Source organism: Chenopodium album, chromosome 17 (genome assembly GCF_948465745.1).
Source record: "Chenopodium album chromosome 17, dcCheAlbu1.1, whole genome shotgun sequence".
Lineage (NCBI taxonomy): Eukaryota > Viridiplantae > Streptophyta > Magnoliopsida > Caryophyllales > Amaranthaceae > Chenopodium > Chenopodium album.
In genome coordinates, this window is record NC_137850.1 from 42023221 (window position 1) to 42041217 (window position 17997).

The 17997-nt window shown below is 35.2% G+C and overlaps 3 protein-coding genes across 5 annotated transcripts; 1 reads left to right on the plus strand and 2 right to left on the minus strand.

Annotated features, from left to right (window-relative positions):
* The first annotated feature begins 1936 nt into the window (after positions 1 to 1936).
* On the plus strand, positions 1937 to 6288 carry LOC145588021 (putative polygalacturonase At1g80170). 2 transcript variants are annotated; one of them, XM_081644657.1, is made up of 9 exons: positions 1937 to 2360; positions 3324 to 3452; positions 3599 to 3769; positions 3873 to 3922; positions 4058 to 4248; positions 4695 to 4776; positions 4867 to 4975; positions 5171 to 5287; positions 5749 to 6288. In XM_081644657.1, the coding sequence occupies exons 1-9, from the start codon at positions 2142 to 2144 to the stop codon at positions 6025 to 6027; spliced, it is 1347 nt and encodes a 448-aa protein (XP_081500783.1). In that variant the 5' UTR covers positions 1937 to 2141; the 3' UTR covers positions 6028 to 6288. The 2 variants fall into 2 exon arrangements, with proteins under 2 accessions (XP_081500783.1, XP_081500784.1); XM_081644658.1 differs by having other exon boundaries at positions 1940 to 2360; positions 3873 to 3893; positions 4041 to 4248.
* A 244-nt stretch (positions 6289 to 6532) lies between these two features.
* On the minus strand, positions 6533 to 9504 carry LOC145588022 (peptide deformylase 1A, chloroplastic/mitochondrial-like). The gene is made up of 4 exons (XM_081644659.1): positions 9031 to 9504; positions 7895 to 7984; positions 7701 to 7768; positions 6533 to 7067 (listed from the first exon to the last, which is right to left on the minus strand). The coding sequence occupies exons 1-4, from the start codon at positions 9460 to 9462 to the stop codon at positions 6815 to 6817; spliced, it is 843 nt and encodes a 280-aa protein (XP_081500785.1). The 5' UTR covers positions 9463 to 9504; the 3' UTR covers positions 6533 to 6814.
* A 791-nt stretch (positions 9505 to 10295) lies between these two features.
* LOC145589756 (uncharacterized) lies at positions 10296 to 15760 on the minus strand. 2 transcript variants are annotated; one of them, XM_081646442.1, is made up of 7 exons: positions 15606 to 15760; positions 14537 to 14978; positions 14353 to 14429; positions 14099 to 14233; positions 11633 to 11860; positions 11218 to 11316; positions 10296 to 11138 (listed from the first exon to the last, which is right to left on the minus strand). In XM_081646442.1, exons 2-5 carry the CDS (start codon positions 14929 to 14931, stop codon positions 11721 to 11723), a joined length of 747 nt encoding a protein of 248 aa, XP_081502568.1. In that variant the 5' UTR covers positions 14932 to 14978; positions 15606 to 15760; the 3' UTR covers positions 10296 to 11138; positions 11218 to 11316; positions 11633 to 11720. The 2 variants fall into 2 exon arrangements, with proteins under 2 accessions (XP_081502568.1, XP_081502569.1); XM_081646443.1 differs by having other exon boundaries at positions 15610 to 15758.
* Between the last annotated feature and the right edge of the window lie 2237 nt (positions 15761 to 17997).

Consider the following 17997-nt stretch of genomic DNA (forward strand, 5'->3'; position numbering starts at 1 on the left):
AAGATTGACTTATACGAGTACTAATTTAGTGTAAAGATTGACTTCTAAAATCTTTTAGGAAAAAAAAAAAAAAAAAAGATTGACTTCTAAAAAAAAAAATTTAGCGTGAATATATTTATATTTTGTTACTTTCATTCCACAATAAATGCAATATTTTTACCTATCAACATAGTACTTTTAACATCAAAACTTTTACTGCACTAATTATTTTTTTAAAAAAAAGTTTAAAAATTAATTTTTGAAAATATATATTGAGACTAATTCAACAACAACATATAAATTGATATATAAAGTCAAACGTTACGTCTATTATGAAATAGAGATAGTATTCCACTAGATATTCTAAAACTGACTACTTAATCCGCATGAGACTTTTCAATGACTTGCAAAACATAAACTTCTTAAACCTAAACAAAAATAAGAACAAGAAAAACAAAAAATTTGGAGCCTGCACAGGGAAGATGCTGCCAAGGGTGCTCCTGGCCCAGCTGGGGGGGGTGGGTGGGTGGGGTGATCAGGGACTGCACAGGGAAGATGTTGTATGCCTTTTCTCTTAAACTTGGAGCCTGCAATGCGTTTATGGCAGAAGCCCGTGCTGTGCAATTTGGACTGGAGCTGGCAGCAAGACTCAAGCCTCTAAAGGTGCAGATTCAGATTGACAGTCAATCTTTAGTGAGTGCCTTAAAGAATACAAGCAGTTATGCAGGGGAAAGTATCCACATTATTAATAAATGCAAAGAGATGATACAAGATGCAAAATGGGAGGTGGAAATTCATCACATTTACAGGGAAGCTAATAAAGCCGCGGATTGGCTAGCAAATCAAGGTGTTACGCAGAACAACAAGATCGAGTTGATTCAAGTCCCCCCCACTACCGTTGGATCGTATTTTATATGATGATGTTGTTGGCGTGGTTATGCCACGTTTGGTTCCACCTTAGTTTCTTTTTTATGTTTTTCTTTGGGGCTTAGCCCCGCGTTTGCATCAAAAAAAAAAAAACAAAAAATTTATTTCCTATTATATAGTAATAAAAACGTCTAAAAGTGAACGCAATTGCGACTTAAAAGAGAAATCCTTTATGGTGACTTTATGATGTTTTTGTAGCTGATGAAGGACGAGAAGACGATGGATGAGATGATGAATTGGATATTATGGACTTGTTCTCTTCTTCTTCCACTAGCCTTTTCATGTCGCATAAAGTTTTTGCAACACTTAATTCACATTCGGTATATTTTTGCTTTTCTTCTTCTCCCACCCGCCTTTTCATGTTGCATAAAATTTTTGCAACACTCCATTCAAGTTCGGTATAATTTTGATTATCAATATTCGAATTCTTTTTATTCGCCTCCATCATATAAAACATACATCAACAAACTACTCTACCAAGCAAGAAAAGAAATTAATACTAAAAAAATTAATACAAGATGTACATGTAGTCTTATATTTATAGTAGTTCAAAATCAAGTTTGAGGCATATTAGAATTATACTCCATATAAAACTTGTTTGATAACTAACTTTTAAACATTGTTTAAGATTGGGATTAGCAGTTGTAAACTTACCAATCTCCTAAAATTAAATATTTTTCCAATCGCTTTATCATTCATAAAACTAGTGTTAGGCTCGGGCGATGCCCCGAGTTACTGTATTATTTCCATGACAAAAATCTTTATTAATATTTAATTTTTATTGAATGTCATGTAATATGGTAATAGCTTAGTGACTAACATGTTGATTGAAAACCATATTTTTAAATATGGAGTAAAAATCGAATTAAATGAGGAGAGCGTCGTGTGACACCTAAACTTCATTAGGGACACCCTGAGGAGAGCGACAATCTAAAAAATACGGAGTAATAAAGTAATCTTAAATCATTTGATTTGTTTTTAGGAAAAAAAAAAGTTTCCACGTCATTTGATTTGTTGTCGGCTTCTTTCTGTGAAGTTCACTTAAATCTTCCAATCTTCTTCCTTCCTTAAAAAAAAAAAATCAACCCCAAAAAAACACGAATTCGGAAACAAACCCCTCCCCCCAAAAAAAAAAAAAAAAAAAAAAAAAAGTGACGGATATCATTAAGTAGCTTCGTTAATTGTTTAGTATGATTTCCTGCTACAATTTATTTAATTAATTCCCAATTTGGCAAATGAAATTTCCCAATAATTTTAGAAATACTTATACATTGTTAGTTATTATAATTGTGTTGTTGGATTTGAGTCATTTTACAAGTTCAGTGGAAATTGATTCTTTAATTGAGCTCCCACAATCCGGGTTTATAAGAAACAGGACACCCAGAAAAGAAGGGTCTGTTCTTCATGTTACTGCATATGGTGCTGTTGGTGATGGCCTTCATGATGATACTGAGGTATAATTATTCATACCCATTTACCTCCTTTTTAATAAAAATGTGAAATTTATGGATTTTACAATTTGTTTGCTTTATTTATTTGATTTAATCACCAATGTATCTATGGTTATTGGTGTTGCTGCTTTTTTTATTTTATTTTTTTGGTGGGGTGTGAATGTGTGATGATGATGATATTGTTAGTATGTCTGTGTGCATTTTGGGGGATTCCAGAATAAGTCATGTTAGGAACTTAGGATTGTTCTTCAAATTGAATGTCTGAATGTCATATTGCAATATGGAATATGACTGTGGCTAAGTTACTCATATGCTCGTATTCGAGGAATGGGAGTCTACTGTGTTTAGAATAGCTTGATCTAAGAAGGATTCTAAGGCTTGGATATGGGAGGATTTCCCTTTGTTTTTTTGTCAACTATGAAGTGTCTACTGTAGTACTTTATGTGCTATATGATATCATCTTTAGGTTGGAAACAAGTAATCTGATAATCCTTGGTGCCGTGGGCAGAGGGTAAATTTTTGTTTACTAGGATTGAATGGGATAATGGCCCAGATGGGGAGCCTTAATATATGATAAAAGGTTTATTAACGGCTTGTTGGAGAGAGTAGTAAGAAAATTGATGAAGAAAATAGCATATTTGGGGTGATCTAATACCAACTCATTATGACACACACTTTTGGTATTCTATGCAAAGATTTCATTCTAACTTGTTGATTGTTATTGTTACCTAATGATGTCGTACCAAAATAAGAAAAAGATAGAGCAACTGAAGTTATGTGTCACTAGCTACTTGTCAGCATTTTTTGTGAATTGAGATTCTTGTTTTGGTATTCTTTCCATCTCCTTCGACAATCAAATTTTCAGTGGTGGAAATAAGATTAAGCAGTTGAAACTTTTCTTTGCCAGTAAATACTTGGCCTGCTAAATTGATTGTCAGTTACATCAAATGCCTTACCTCGTTGCAGGCCTTCAGAAAAGCATGGAAAGTGGCATGTTATTCATCTCAGCGATCAACAGTAATAATTCCAGAGGGTTTTACTTATTTGGTGCAGCCAATAAATTTTGCTAAGTGTCGAGCTGAGGTGACTCTAAGGGTATGTTGTGATGCTGTTTTCTTTTCTGTCTTAATGGACTTCCATCTTTTTTCCAACTCAAGGATAGATTACCATTATAATAGTGGGAAACAAAGCCTTTTTTTTTTTCTTTTCTTTTTGACATTTTCACTTGTGTCTTTTAACAGATACTTGGAGCAATTATTGCTCCTAAAGATCCTGAAGTATGGCTTGGTTTGAACCCTCGAAAATGGCTTTATTTTCACGGTGTAAAGAAACTAACTCTAGAGGGTGGAGGGACAATAAATGGTATGGGTGAGATATGGTGGGCTAGATCCTGCAAGACCAATAAGACAATGGTATGCTGTTCTTATGTCCATGATCTTCTTTTCGGTCTTTCGAAATGTTGTTTAATGATTCATCTAATCTTCTTTATATCTTTTTGCCTGTTGATTTTCGCAGCCTTGCCATCATGCTCCCACTGTAAGTTCTGCTACTTGCTCAAGCCATAAGTTTATGTTCTTTTGACAGTCCTTGAATCATACTTGTGGCTATTATAGGTTATTCGTACTTCTTAGAGATTGATGTAGTTTTTGCAATCTTTAGATTGGCTGAACAATCATGCTGCAGGCTGTTATTTTTCACAGGTGCAAGAAATTAAAAATTCGAAATATCAGTATTGTTGACAGTCAACAAACGCATCTGACCTTTACCAATTGTCGTAGCGTTGTGGTTTCCAACGTCACACTAACAGCACCTGCTGAAAGCCCCAATACTGATGGAATCCACATTAGTGCCTCTTCTGATGTGCAAGTCATTGATAGTAATATTAGAACGGGTTAGTTACTTTTCTACTACTGTTTTTTAAATTTGCTGTGATAAAGTGATAGCTCCATATTGGTATGCCTACATGAATACTTGGCTAGCTGCAGTTAGCGAATACATGGATTCTTAGTTTTTTCGATCATTATGATGGGGCAACCAATTGGCTAAATGCTGTAATGCTGGATTTTGTATTTGGTCTGCCTGCATCATTTGCTGGTTTGATCCATAAATGTGGCGAGTCAAGGGATGACTTGTTGCATTTAATAATTAATTTTTAGCTTTTTGTCGTATAAATAGGAACTTTTGGATGAATAATTTATGCAAATAAGTTGTCCTTTGAGATAAGAAGAGCATTGCAAAACATTAACTGTGGCTTACATGATTTGTGTTGTTTTCTCATTCACCAAACTCCATTTCTGTGTCTAAGTTTTTTTCTGAATGGTTTACATACTTTTGCAGGTGATGATTGTATCTCTATTGTGAGCAATTCCTCAAAAGTTGTAATCACAGGTCTTTTTTGTGGCCCAGGCCATGGCATAAGGTATTGACAATACCATTCTGTGTTACATTTATTCTGATTGGTCTCTTGTCCACCCCGAGATCTTGGCTCATTCTTTGAAATTTCCAATAGTATTGGAAGTTTAGGAAAACAGCATGAATGGGCAGAGGTGGATGATGTTATGGTTGATGGGGCATACCTATCGAATACTCAGAATGGTGTAAGAATTAAAACCTGGCAGGTAATGGTTTATGTGATATGGTTTTTAGCTTCTTCACTCACGACAACAACAATAATGTTCAATTTTTTTTAAAAAAAAAAAAAAAAAAAATTACTGCCATGGAGCAGGTAACCAAATAATCTATGTACTTCGCATTTAACAAAAACAACCCAGTTAAGATCCTCCCACTGTAATGAAAGATGTCATTTGTGACAGGGAGGTGCTGGGTATGTGACAAGGGTTACTTTCCGAAACGTGTGGATGGAAAATGTCTCTAATCCGATTATAATTGATCAATATTATTGTGATTCTCCAAAGCCATGTAAAAATCAGGTATTACATACTGCTTGTAATTTTGCAAAATTTGTTCCTTTAACATTATTATATGGTGTATTTTTCAGGTGCAAGTTTGTTTCAAGTTGTACTCTATTCTAACACATGCTCTTCATATGTTTTCATTTCCATATAGTGCATATAGCATATTATATCATTAATATGTTTTAGCTAGAATGCCAGAAATATACTGAACATAATTAGTTTATTGGGGAATACTAACAGTATGAGATTATGAGGGCCAGCCTGCTTCTTGATCGTCCTATCCTTTTCTTCACTGGCTTTCCTCCCTAGTCCTCTCAGATGTTAACATGCATAAGCATGGAAACTGCAAAACAATCTTCTCTTGTTTTTCCTCCATGTCCAAAACTCTCAACCTTATATGTTTGCTAACACAAAACAGTGATAGTTTCCCCCTGGCTTGATTTGAATAATTGGAGTATTATTCCATTTACCTGCAGACATCAGCAGTACATGTTGGTAAAATATCATTTGTGGGCATCAAAGGGACTTCAGTGTCAGAGGAAGCGATAAGATTTGCTTGCAGTGATAGCAGTCCTTGCCAAGGGTTATATTTGAAGGACATCCAGCTCATAAGTTACACAGGAGTCACAACAGCATTTTGTTGGCAAGCCCAAGGTTCGAGTTCTGGGTTTGTGTATCCTTCCCCTTGCTTTCCAACCAGCAAAAGCATGATCAAGCAAAAGCCAACTTCCAACGCCCTTCATTATTCAAGTTGACCATGGAAAATCATCTTATGTCAAATAATGAGATTTGATGATATGACACAGGGTGGCTACTTTTGCAATGTCATGACTCGTGAGCTCTAGTGCAGACTGCTTATCATCGTCGCTTTAAAAAGTTTGTGGATTGGTTTGTAATTGTGTAAAATATATGTAACCTGAACATAGTAGCAGTCTACTCTGAATATATGTACTGCATGAAACAGAACATTGAGATGCATTTTTGAAGGCTATATATGGCTGCAACTTGCAAGTAATTGTCTCCTAATGTAGTTGATTAAACATGTTAGGTCCAAGATCAAATTCCCTGCAATTTTCCATTTGATTTCTTCTACTAGGAATGTTTTGACATTGACTAAGCACGCAACAGAAGTGAACTATAAATCAATAATTGTATTCAGAAAGGAAATTTTAAGCCTGTAAACAATAATTTTGCTAAGAATTTTATTATCATATCATAATTCATTTGAAGTTAATTTAAAGCGATGAAAGAAAGGTCAAATATAATCCAACCAATTAACCTAAGTATTCAAAGATTTCAACACCAACCAGAATTAAAATTCAAACTGATGTAACCTCGCTAAGAGGGAGAGAGATGAAATATCCAAGTACCTTTGGAACAAATAGCTTATAAAAAGTAGAGCCACCTACAGAGATCTTTCCCACTAAAATATAACATGTAATCAATATGAAAATAATCAAAATGAATGATGGTTCCCCTTGAAAATTCTCGAGCTAATTATACCAATGTAATGGGTGACAAGATCCTCCATCGGCTAGTCTATCAAGATGAAATCTTGCGTGCTCCAAGCTTCGGAGAGCCAACTGCAAGAGGTAAATCTAAGTTTTCAACAGTTCTGAATGTCCTTGGCATCATCTTGTCAACATATAGAGTACCCTCCAAATGGTCACACTCATGCTGAAGAATACGTGCCTGCCATCCTGAAGCGTCCACTTTTATAGGCTGCCCATATTGATCCAGTCCCTTGACTTCAACATCAAGATATCGCTCCACCACTGCTCTATACCCGTTGACACTGTAAATCATCAAAACTTTTAGATTCAGATAAGTATCATGAGTTTTGGCACACCGTTAAACAGGAAGAACGATGTCAAATTTGAATACATAAGTGTTATATCATAATTCAAAGCAGCATGCCAACACCATTCCAACCTATGCTACAGCTAAAACATACATGTTATGTCACAGGTAATTTCATTTGACAAATGGCCTATGCTTGAGGCAGGAAAGTCAGGTCTCACTTTGCCTGGAATGTATTTGAACAAATGGCCTTACGCTTCAGCACTATCCTGGATTGTATTTAAACTTCAGAAATAAGAAAGATATTTGAGCCCTCCATTCTTTCCATATTTTCCCTCAATATTTTTAAAGGGGAATTACAAAGGTAGTAATATCACAGAGCGTATGCTGAAACAAAAGGGGTATACTGCCCTCATATAACAAAGAATATCACCTTAGTACTGTGTATACACAAAATGGATACCACCACAACAAAAACAGTTACTATGCCACTAAATATAGCAGTAATAGGCCTAATAGCACATATAGTGTAATACATGAGTTGCAAGAGACCATTTGGTGGAAACGATCCTATTCTATCATGACAGATACTCAGGCTGAAGATATTAATAGAGGTAATGCCTCATACCTCAGGCAGCCTTCAAAGAAAAGTGCCGTTCTGTTGCTCTTCTTTTTCAGTACTGGATTCACAATAACCTGCCTCAAATCTAAGAGTTCGTCAATTTATAGAGAGCACTTTGCACTTCCTAGAAATTAGAAGGAACATAAACCAAAAGGAAAAACCATTTCATCTTTTTAAAATGTTCTTATCGTCTATCATACCAGAAGATCAAATGGCCGTCTATCTTGTGCTTTGATCTCCTCTTTTGGCGCATAACTGATGAACTCTTTTGTATCTTCCAAAACAATAATCTACACAAAGATGAAAAACTAAGTTCATATTTGGCTTACACCTAGTTATTGACTAGTTAGGTCGAGCTATTACAAAAGAAAAATAGCTTATTGTTATTTGCCAAACAACCATTCCATATCACAAGCACTATACTTTCTCATGTCAAATAAATGATCTTACTCTAATTGCTTTTACACCAAAAGGAAAATTGAAGGTCTTTGTTTATAATTGACTACTCTGAAATATCAACATTCATACTATTCACACTGTTAGGAAAACAAAATTTTGTTTTCCAAGTGAAGTTCACAAATGGTCAGAACTGTATAATTTCAAAATTCAACAAGTAATCATCAAAACTCTCAAACATTCAACAAAGTGTAACAAATTAACAATTACATATCCTAACACATTATTCTAAGGGCCTGTTCACATTTAATGAACTGAGTTGAGCTAAGCTGAACTGAACTAATTGGAGCTGAGTTGAATAGAACTGAACTAAAATGAATATTTTATGAGAGAAGGAATTTAGGAGTTAAACTGAACTGAACTGATTGGAGCTGAACTGAAATGAAGTGAAATTAAGCTGAAATGAACAGACCCTAATTTGGTACCTCCAAAGCCTTTAACATCATTTAACATAATAAAAATAAAACATTAGACAAAGTTCCATGAGGTCCAAATGTACGCAACTTTACCACTTACAAGCAAAACTAGTGAAACACTAATACATAGTACTAAACAAGGCTTTCCTGAGGTCCAAATGTACGCAATCTAACTCATAACAAGTCTACTAGTGGAAGTGGAAACACTGTTTCCCCAAAAAAAAAAAAAAAAAAAAAAAAAAAAAAAAAAAAAAAAAAAAAAGACTAAATTAACACACAATTATCAAACAAAACTTAATTGGCTAAAGTCTCGGGATGGTACTCAACCCTTGTGATTAGTCAAACTACGTGTCTACCTCTACATTATATCCTTTGCGGCTCTCAATACACCAAATAAAATATAAAATCAAAAGCAAACAATCGAAATGAAAATAAATTTAAATAACAAGAAGTCAAGAATCAACCTTTAAAGGTATACCAATTTGTGGAGCAGCAAGCCCAACACCAGGAGCAACCCTCATAACTTTAATCATATCATCAATTATCTTCTGAATCTTCTCAGACCCAATTTCATTCGGGTCAACTTCTCGGGCCGGTTCATGAAGAACCGGGTCACCCGCCTTAACCAAGTCGGGCAACTTCTGCTTGTTTTTTTCTCCAAGACCCAGTAACCAACCTGCTCGAGTTGTTAATGGGGAAGGTGAAGAAGAAGAATTGAGGGGTTTTGTACTGAAAAAACGGGTCGTTTTAAGCGGGTTTGGGCAAATGGGTAAGGGATTTAAAGTGGGTAATTGGCAAAATTGGAGATGGAAAAATGGGGTAATGAGAGATTTGGGGTTAGGGTTTATGGAGGAGAGAGAAAGAAGGCGGTTAGAAAAGCGGGGAAAAACCTCCATTGTTGTGGGTGGCTAAGCTATGGGCCTATGGTTGCTTTCTTACTTGAGCTTAGAAGAAGTGAAAATGAAGATATTTTTCTATTGCGAGAATGTACCAATAAGCCTATCGGAAAAACTTTAAGCTGCAGTTATTTGAACTAAACTTTTCGAGCTTATTTGATGTTTTGATCGGACCGGACCTTAAACTAATCTTTTCTGAACTTATTTGATGTTTTGGTATGTTTGAGACTTTTAATTTAATAAACCTTATTAGATAAATATGTATCGGACTCCAAAAAGCCTTTTTAAATTCAAAATAATGTGCGTTAAATTTGTGATCTAGTTTTATTTTCTTTTTCGTAAATTGGAACTTTATGATAACCGCTCTCCACTCTTAAACCCAAGCTTCTATTACTGAATTTTGGAGGAACTTTTATCGGTTGCTACAACCTACAGGTAAAAAACCCTTATTTATGTTTCTTTGGTGATCTTGCTTATGTTTGTTTTTATTTTGTAATCATGTTAACTCTTTCTCCTTCTGAGAGGAAGTTTCTCCCTGAAATCGTCAAAGAACCAATGATTTTTTGTGCAAAAATTATATTGAAATATAGAAAAAGTTTTGTAAGAAATTGTACTGTCTAACAACATTTCTATTAAGAAAGTAACAATAATTTATCACTTTTAGCTATATATATTCTAGTCTAAGAATAAATGAACAAAATGTTAAAAGGGATGTTAAAAATATAGCAGCATTCAAATAAAATGTTTTATCAGTCTGTTATCAATCTGTGGAATGAGGGTGATGCTTGGCAATATACTCATAAAATAAACATTAACAAGGATCTAAGGTCAGGGAGAAAATACAAGTTTATCTTCGTGATAATGAAAAAGATAAAAGTACAGAGCATCAATTTCCGGACTTCTAGAAGTTTTACCAGCAACCAGCTTATGCTATTTGCTTATCCTCTGACGCCTTGTATAGTTTACAATAACAATCCATAGGCAAACCATCAGTGGCTCAGCTTCATTCACGTCATGATCACCTACCAAGCTAGCATCATACTACAAGCTGCCCCAACAACGTCCCCGTCATCGTCATAGACTGCCAAGCCAAGCCCAAACCTCATAACCCATTTTTGCTGCAAACTACGCTAATGCATGCCCTATACACATTGACATTAACAGACTAATGGTGCCAAGCTATCTCATTTCGGTGAAAAAGGAAACATATTAATCTCATTCACTCGATACATTAAAGTGTTTATGGACAACATCGAATTGTCATCTCCCTTTCCATAAACCCATAGATTGGGCTGGTTGAAAACTCTCTACACTCTGCTCTACATTACTACAGCACTACTGTATAATTTTCATTTTTTTTTCCTCAAGTCATTGCGGGAAGTTCAGTTACATTCTGCAAAGGAAAGAACAACAATAAATAAAGCCTTGAAGAGCACAAAATGCTATATGGAGTCATGGAGAAAACCCGCAACAATCAGCTATACAAATTCCTTCCACGAGCAGTTTCTATCTTCCATCAGACAGTGGGAGAGTTATGCCCTCTTCTCATGATTACTATATGCATCTTCCTCCTGCATTGCATTTCTTCATGATTGTTCTTGGACAAAGGTTCTCAAACAGCCATTTATTATGCGAGGCGCTGAACCATCACAAAACCGTTTTGCAAGATCCACAGCCTTCAAGTGCAGGAAAAAATTTATGATTAGTATTGTCTATTTGAAACTGGCACGTTCTCATCAATAAAGAATAAAATACCTCATTGATAACAATTTGATGTCGTGTTCCGACTGCAGATATTTCGGACATTGCTAAATGAAGAATTGAGAACTCCAAAATTCTTCCAGCTGGCTCATTCTAGTGATTGAGCATTCAAAATGACAGTATGAGGTTGTAAGAAAAAAAATACACACAGTTTCTAATAAATAAACATTTACATTATCTAGTTATCTACAGGTTCACATAAACAATCATGTATTTGCAATATTAGTCATGGTAATGGTGTGAAATGTAATGCATAATGGTCCTGTATACCCAATAATGAGTGGCTAATAAGTTAAGAATCCAAAAAAAAATTAAGTACGAATAATAAAAACACAACTGTAATCATAGAAATATTTTCACAGCCCCAACTCTAAGAATCATACGAATAAATAATGAGTGTAAAACAGACCTTCCAATTTGATGGTGCTACTTTATCAATCACAAGGACATGATTATCCCAATTATCCACCACTGCACCTAATAGTTTCTTTGTGAACCTACAGTGGATAAAAGGCATTAAATTGTATTAGCATACAGTGAGAGTAAAATATCAAAGTGACACTATAGAGATAGAATTTTTGCCTCAGAAGCAATTTGCTGTATACCAACTTCAGAGGAGCTGATAGAACTTCTGCTTCTGTAATAAAAGTTATGATCAGATATAACTCAAATATCTAAGAGAACTGCTGTAACAAGAAAATGAGAAGGATGATGCGTATTAGGACACAAAGAAAACTGGAAATTCAGCAATCTACAAGCTCAAACTTGAATGACCACAAATTTACAGATGTATGAACTAATCAGAATTCAGAAACATGTGAAGCAAATCAAGTTAAAACTTGAAATGGGTAATCAGCCATTTCACGCAAAATAACAATTTTAGTCGGAATTATATTGCTCCATTTCCATCGAAACAGAACCTCATGTTAAAGGCCTTAAAGGATGAATATGATCCCAAAATCAGCACTATGTTTCAGCATATCTCTCCAACCAAAACAAATTGTGTTCACAAGGAACCAGAACAGCACAATTGATCAATGATGCATATAAGAGAAATGCAAATCTCCCACTTAGAACTAGATTAAAATATCCTCAGTATCCAAGCAGTCAGGATCCACATTGGTCATCCATACATGACCTCAAACTATAAACACCACAAAAAGTCCATTTTGAAAGATTATAAGAAGTCTAGGGGCCACAATGATCATTCACTGTGCCCAATAGTTTAAGTGTCAATGACATTCAAAACCACTTAATCTTGGTATGGGCCATAAGCCATGAGCTTGAAGCTAAATTTGTAAATCGATGGAAAATCTTGGTAAGCTGAAGAGAGGGTCCTTCGCTTAACTGAAAAGAGTTTAAAATCAACATAGGGTAAATATTGGCAATTTGCAGGCATTTCTTGTAATGTCATATACAGACTACTGGGATAGTTAAATGGTGACATACTGACATCCCTTTTTCCAATAATCACGCATAAATGCATAATCGCAGATGGGATCATATAGTAGTGTTAAACTGCAAGTCCATGGTCTAAGAGTACTAAGACATATCCTGAAGAGCTGGAATTAGTAAAATACTAAAATTTAGCAGCCGTTAAGCAGATTCACTCTAATAGGATTCAACTACTCCGTAAGAATATTGTCTTCACTACTTTCTAGTGCTACTAAGTACTAACTTCTACAAGGTATGACACTATGACGCCCATAATGACTTGGGCTATGTGGTACAAAACCAAGAAGCCTTTCATAGGCACAGCTTTAAGCTAAGACTGACTATACAAGATTAGACAAAGATGAGCTCAAAACAAAAGGGTCCTATCTCGGCAATTTGCTGAAGAAAATGCTAAATTGCTTATTTGCCTTTTTGGCAAGGATTTACTGACTCAAAAATTAAAACTACTAAGAGACAGGAAAATCAGCTAAATCACATGAAATTGAAACGAGACATTCACCTGTTTATGATTATTGCAATAAACTAGACCCAAACGGTTCATTCAAGCGTCTTTGCTTCTTACAATAAAGTAGATAGCTGTCTCGTGTTTAGATGTATTCATTTAAGCTCCCATGGATATATCCTTTGTGTTATTTCAAGAGTATGGTGCACAAGACTGCATACATCCTAGTATCCTACCCCCACCCCGTCCCCCACACAACCTGGGAAGGAGCCTTTCAAGAGGTACTTGTATAACATTAATTTTAAATTAATTATTGACTTGTTGGATGGACTGATGGAGTCCTTTACTGTGATTAAGACCAGATTTATTGCAGAAGCTGTAGGTCTTCCATGGAAAGCAAGAAACATAATCATTCAAAGGTATGTATGCAAAAATCAGTACATAGTTCTAGGACTCGGAATGGTTTTCTATGTGATCTGGAAGTAATAATTTTAATGAATTCAAATAAGGAAAATGGGTAAGGGAGCTGAAAACTAGGACCACAAGGATTGCCCGCCATTTTTACTCTTACAATCTACAAAGCAAGTAGCTGGCCAAGTCCAATACTAGACAAGTACGAAGTACCACAAGAAGGCATGTATGGTGGATTAGCAGTGTAACTCATAAAGTGTACATATGAGATGTTCGAATTTTCTAGCCAATTTCCAATGTAGATGTGCAACTTACTAAACAAGGAAACAAAAGTTAACACAGAAGAGATGATTTCTTTAACATTTTTTTCTGAACTATGCATATACACTGCAATGATATAGAGAATGAGAGATTATGATCCAAAAATTTAGCAAGTAGACAACATGCTATGTAGCAGACGGATGAACTAATGACATAGTCAGTAATCTCAGAATCAGATAATGGCATCTCCCGAGAGCTTTCAACAATACTAAAGATACAAAATAAAAGCAAAGTCACAAAATTTACCAATAGCTGATTCAGCTTCAAGTTCACTGAGATGTTGCTCAGCTTCCTCAACTGAGGAAGTGATAACAGGGGGACCTCCAAACCTTGTGTGATCATATTGAAGTAAAGAGTTCTTGTTGAAGACGTACCCAGATTCTAATTTGCAGTGACATAGCAATTAATGAAAATACACAGCTTTCCTCCAACCGTCCAAAGGAGAAGAGGTTGGGATTAGAAAAATAGAGCAAGAATTTCAAGAAACAAACAAAAACTACCTCTAGGGGCATTCATTCTCTTCTCAAACAAACGAACTGGATTATGCCCATCTAAACATGAAGCATATACAATCAACCTGCCCATTTTCATATTCAAAACAAATCAAATTCATTCCAAACACCTAGTAAAATGATGTAGATTGTTGCAAAAAAAAAAAGTAAGAAATGCTTAAAATTACTGTACAAGGCAAGCTCCCGAGCAGCTCTTGGACTGCAAAACCTTCCATTCTTATCCATTCTGGGCAATGTATATGTGTCATCATTTTTACCACTTGCCAAAGATGATGATGAAGTATCAATTTCCTTTATGGTAACCGGTCCAGCACCAGCCCCAGACACCAAGTGCTGGCTTTTAACTTCTCTTCTCAACCAGGGTTTCAGGTTCTTAGGATGGCAAATGTTACTGCCTGCACTGCTGCTAATTGAACTAGAGCTAGAACTAGAACTAAAACTAAAGCGAGAAAGAGAAGTTTGTCGGTGAGGCCACAAAGATATTGAAGGATGGTGATTAAGACTAGACTGAAATTTTGAGCTACTTATGCTACTGCATTGACTCAATACCAAGGGTCCTCCCTCCATCCTCCACTTCTAATTACAGCGGTCCTTTGTTCCGTTCGATGTTCAACCTATCAAAAAACATAGTTTATCTTTACACATTGTATAAACATTATTTAAAATTGTGGAGGGTTTGCTTATTTCAGCATACACCATTAACTTCAATTTGTGTTGCCCCTTTTTTGTGTTAAATTTTCATTCATTCATAAAACCCCTCCTCCACAACTAAATGTTTAGGCCAAAGAACAACAATTTGAAGGGTAAAGGAGCAAGGTGTCCATTATACACTCGGGTGTACCATACAGAACAGGGTTATATCAGCATATTTAATTCACAAGCAATCACCATGAACACAAGAGAATAAAACTAGCAAAATGGGGTTGCTAATTAAAGACATAAACAAATTTCTATCCATTAAATCATGCAATTGAGTCAGTTATTATGCAGCATAAGTAACCTATATTCAAATTTCCAACATTTTTCCAAAAAAAATCAAAACCCCGCCTTCCAAAAATCACACTTTCCCAATTTTACTCAATTCAAGAATCAAGGGTACATTTTTTTCAATTTCTTTTTCTGCTGCATTATTCTAACTGGGAAAAGAAACAGGGGAGAAGGGAACATTACAAAGTAAAATAACAATTTAAACATAACAATCAAAAGCTAAGCAATACAAAGAAAGAAGAGAGGGGCGTAACTGGCCAGCGTGACTGAGAAAGTAGTGAAGTTCGGCGGTGAAAGTGGGACCGTCGCCGGCGTAGGAGACGGTGGAAATGGGAGTGAAGGAAGGAGCAGGAAGTGAAGGGAATTGAGTAGTCGTGTGTGTCGTCTTATCTGTTAAAGCGGCATACCATTACCCGGGTTATACTATCCAAACCATTTTTTTAACCGCGTTAATACTCCCTACGTCCTTAAAAGATTGCTCTGTGGTAAATTTTTACGTTACATCACTTACACTGTTTACATGCGAATAGCATTGTAAATTTGGTTTGAGGCTCGGTTTTGGTTTGGGATGAAGGTTTATATGGTTGGCGAATTGGTTTGAAACCGGTTTGTCCGTTTATGCAAATTTGGTTTTATATCTAGTCAAGATTAAACATATCACTTCATTTCAGGTATCGGAATTATACAAATAAATATCAATTCTATGTCATGCTATGTTTTAAGTTTTGTTATGTTCTTAGTCTATTATACGAGTACTATAAAAAAAAATTATAAGGTACTCCACAGTATTGTTTCATTATAATTATATTATTACATTACTATCAATCACTTGCTTTGTTTTTTCAGAAATCGTGTCACAATAATTGTAAACAAGTAACGATCTTGTGAGTGGACGCTTCCAATCATCCAATGTATCTTATCTTTAATAAAAAAGTAACATGTTCCAAACATTTTGATTTAAACGGTTTGACTGTTGTAAACGGTCCGATTTAAATGGTTTGTGGTTGAAAACAGTTTGGTTTGCACAAGTTGCTTTGTGATGCAGTATGGTTTAATTTAAACAGTTTTTACCAGGTTCACACTGTTTCTGATTAGAAACAGTTCGGTCAACAACGGCTTAAACCGTATTCAGTTCGGTTTTAGTTTGGGGTCAAATTCAAACAATTATGTTCCTTATTCAAGATATATGCTTATATAATTTACATTAATCGAATCCACGAATTGGTTCGATTTCGCATTGAATAAAATGGTTTCGATCAGTTTTTGGTCTCAGATAATGGGTTTTTAACATGTTCAATTCTGGTTGTTTCAAGTCAATAATGGGTAGTTTAACGGTTTAACTTAAAAATTGAGAATGATACATTGTCATGTTTTGTGTTATATACATAAGTAAAAAATAATCATGTTTAGTTTAATTAATTAAAAAAACCATATTAAATTTGTTTGTTGAATATATCAAAAAATGAGGTCATTTTTTCTATGTTAATAGGTTTTTATTACACGGAAAAATTGAAACTAATAATCCCACCTTTGTCACTTCTGCTCAAAACGATTCCACCTTTAAATAATCTAGAAATAATCCCACCTTTACCTATCATCTACTTAAAACGATCCTTTTAACTTATAACCTATTAAACAGGTTAACTTTTTTTTTTTTTTAAATTTCTTAAATATCTATCTACCTCCTACCTCCCACCTTCAATGGCAGACCTCCATTACCAACACCATCACTGGAGCCCCACCTGAAACCTCCACGTCCCAACCCTACCCCTCTCACCTGACCACCGTACCTTTAAAACCGGCCACCCAGCCATCCCAAAACCCCTAAAATCGACCACCCCAAAACCCAACCGCCCAGCCATCCCGAAACCCCCTAAAACCGACTCGTATGTTTCATGATATACTTTGTTCAAGCCCATGAGTAGCAGCAACAAATATTGTGGTCATCTTCTACACAAACATACTATTTTCTCACCCATGAATATAATCAAGAGAAGATTACAAAATTTGGGGATAATTAATTAAACCCAGAAAATCAAGCGAATATCAAACAATTCGAAAATCAGAAAATCAATCGAATACCCACAAGATAGTGAAATGGAACCCGTGAATCCGTGATATTGATTCAACCAAAACATGAAATTTTTAATTTTTTTTAATTAAATGAAAATAACAGAAAGTTACTTTGGCAAAATGAAAAATCATATCAGAATATTTAGATTCTAAAGTCATGAACTCATGATTATTTTCATTAAGAAGAAGAATAGAATTATAGTGTCGCTGATTAGTTACGGAAACATTACACAAGAATAATGGGATTAGTTTTAAGCCGGCGGGGAAGGGGTGGAGTTACTTCGGCAGGGAGGGATCGGGAAGGGCAGGGAGGGCTGGTTCAGGTGGGGGTTTTGGAGGGGAGAAGGTGATGAAAGGGTTTTTAATTTTTTTTGTTTTAAATTTTTGATTTTTTTCTATATTAATTATTTAAAAATAATAAGAACAATTAAAAGGTGACACGTGGCAAGTCACCTTCTAAAACCGGTTAGCAATTTTGCAAACAGGTCAAGGGACTATTTTAAGCATATGAGGGTAAAAGGTGGGATTATTTCTAGAATACGCAAAGGTAGGATTATTTTAAGCAAAAGTGAC

Bases quoted from the DNA above. Each gene is read 5' to 3' on its own strand.
- LOC145588022 (XM_081644659.1), bottom strand. From the start codon at position 9,462: ATGGAGGTTTTTCCCCGCTTTTCTAACCGCCTTCTTTCTCTCTCCTCC. The intron at 7,985-9,030 runs GTTGATTCTTGA...ATCTTTGTGTAG, and splicing joins AAATTGGTATACCTTTAAAG to ATTATTGTTTTGGAAGATAC. The intron at 7,769-7,894 runs GTATGATAGACG...GATTTGAGGCAG, and splicing joins GACGGCCATTTGATCTTCTG to GTTATTGTGAATCCAGTACT.
- LOC145588021 (XM_081644657.1), top strand. From the start codon at position 2,142: ATGAAATTTCCCAATAATTTTAGAAATACTTATACATTGTTAGTTATT. The intron at 2,361-3,323 runs GTATAATTATTC...ACCTCGTTGCAG, and splicing joins GCCTTCATGATGATACTGAG to GCCTTCAGAAAAGCATGGAA. The intron at 3,453-3,598 runs GTATGTTGTGAT...GTCTTTTAACAG, and splicing joins GAGCTGAGGTGACTCTAAGG to ATACTTGGAGCAATTATTGC.
- LOC145589756 (XM_081646442.1), bottom strand. From the start codon at position 14,931: ATGGAGGGAGGACCCTTGGTATTGAGTCAATGCAGTAGCATAAGTAGC. The intron at 14,430-14,536 runs GTACAGTAATTT...GAAAATGGGCAG, and splicing joins GCTGCTCGGGAGCTTGCCTT to GTTGATTGTATATGCTTCAT. The intron at 14,234-14,352 runs GTAGTTTTTGTT...ACTGCAAATTAG, and splicing joins GAGAATGAATGCCCCTAGAG to AATCTGGGTACGTCTTCAAC.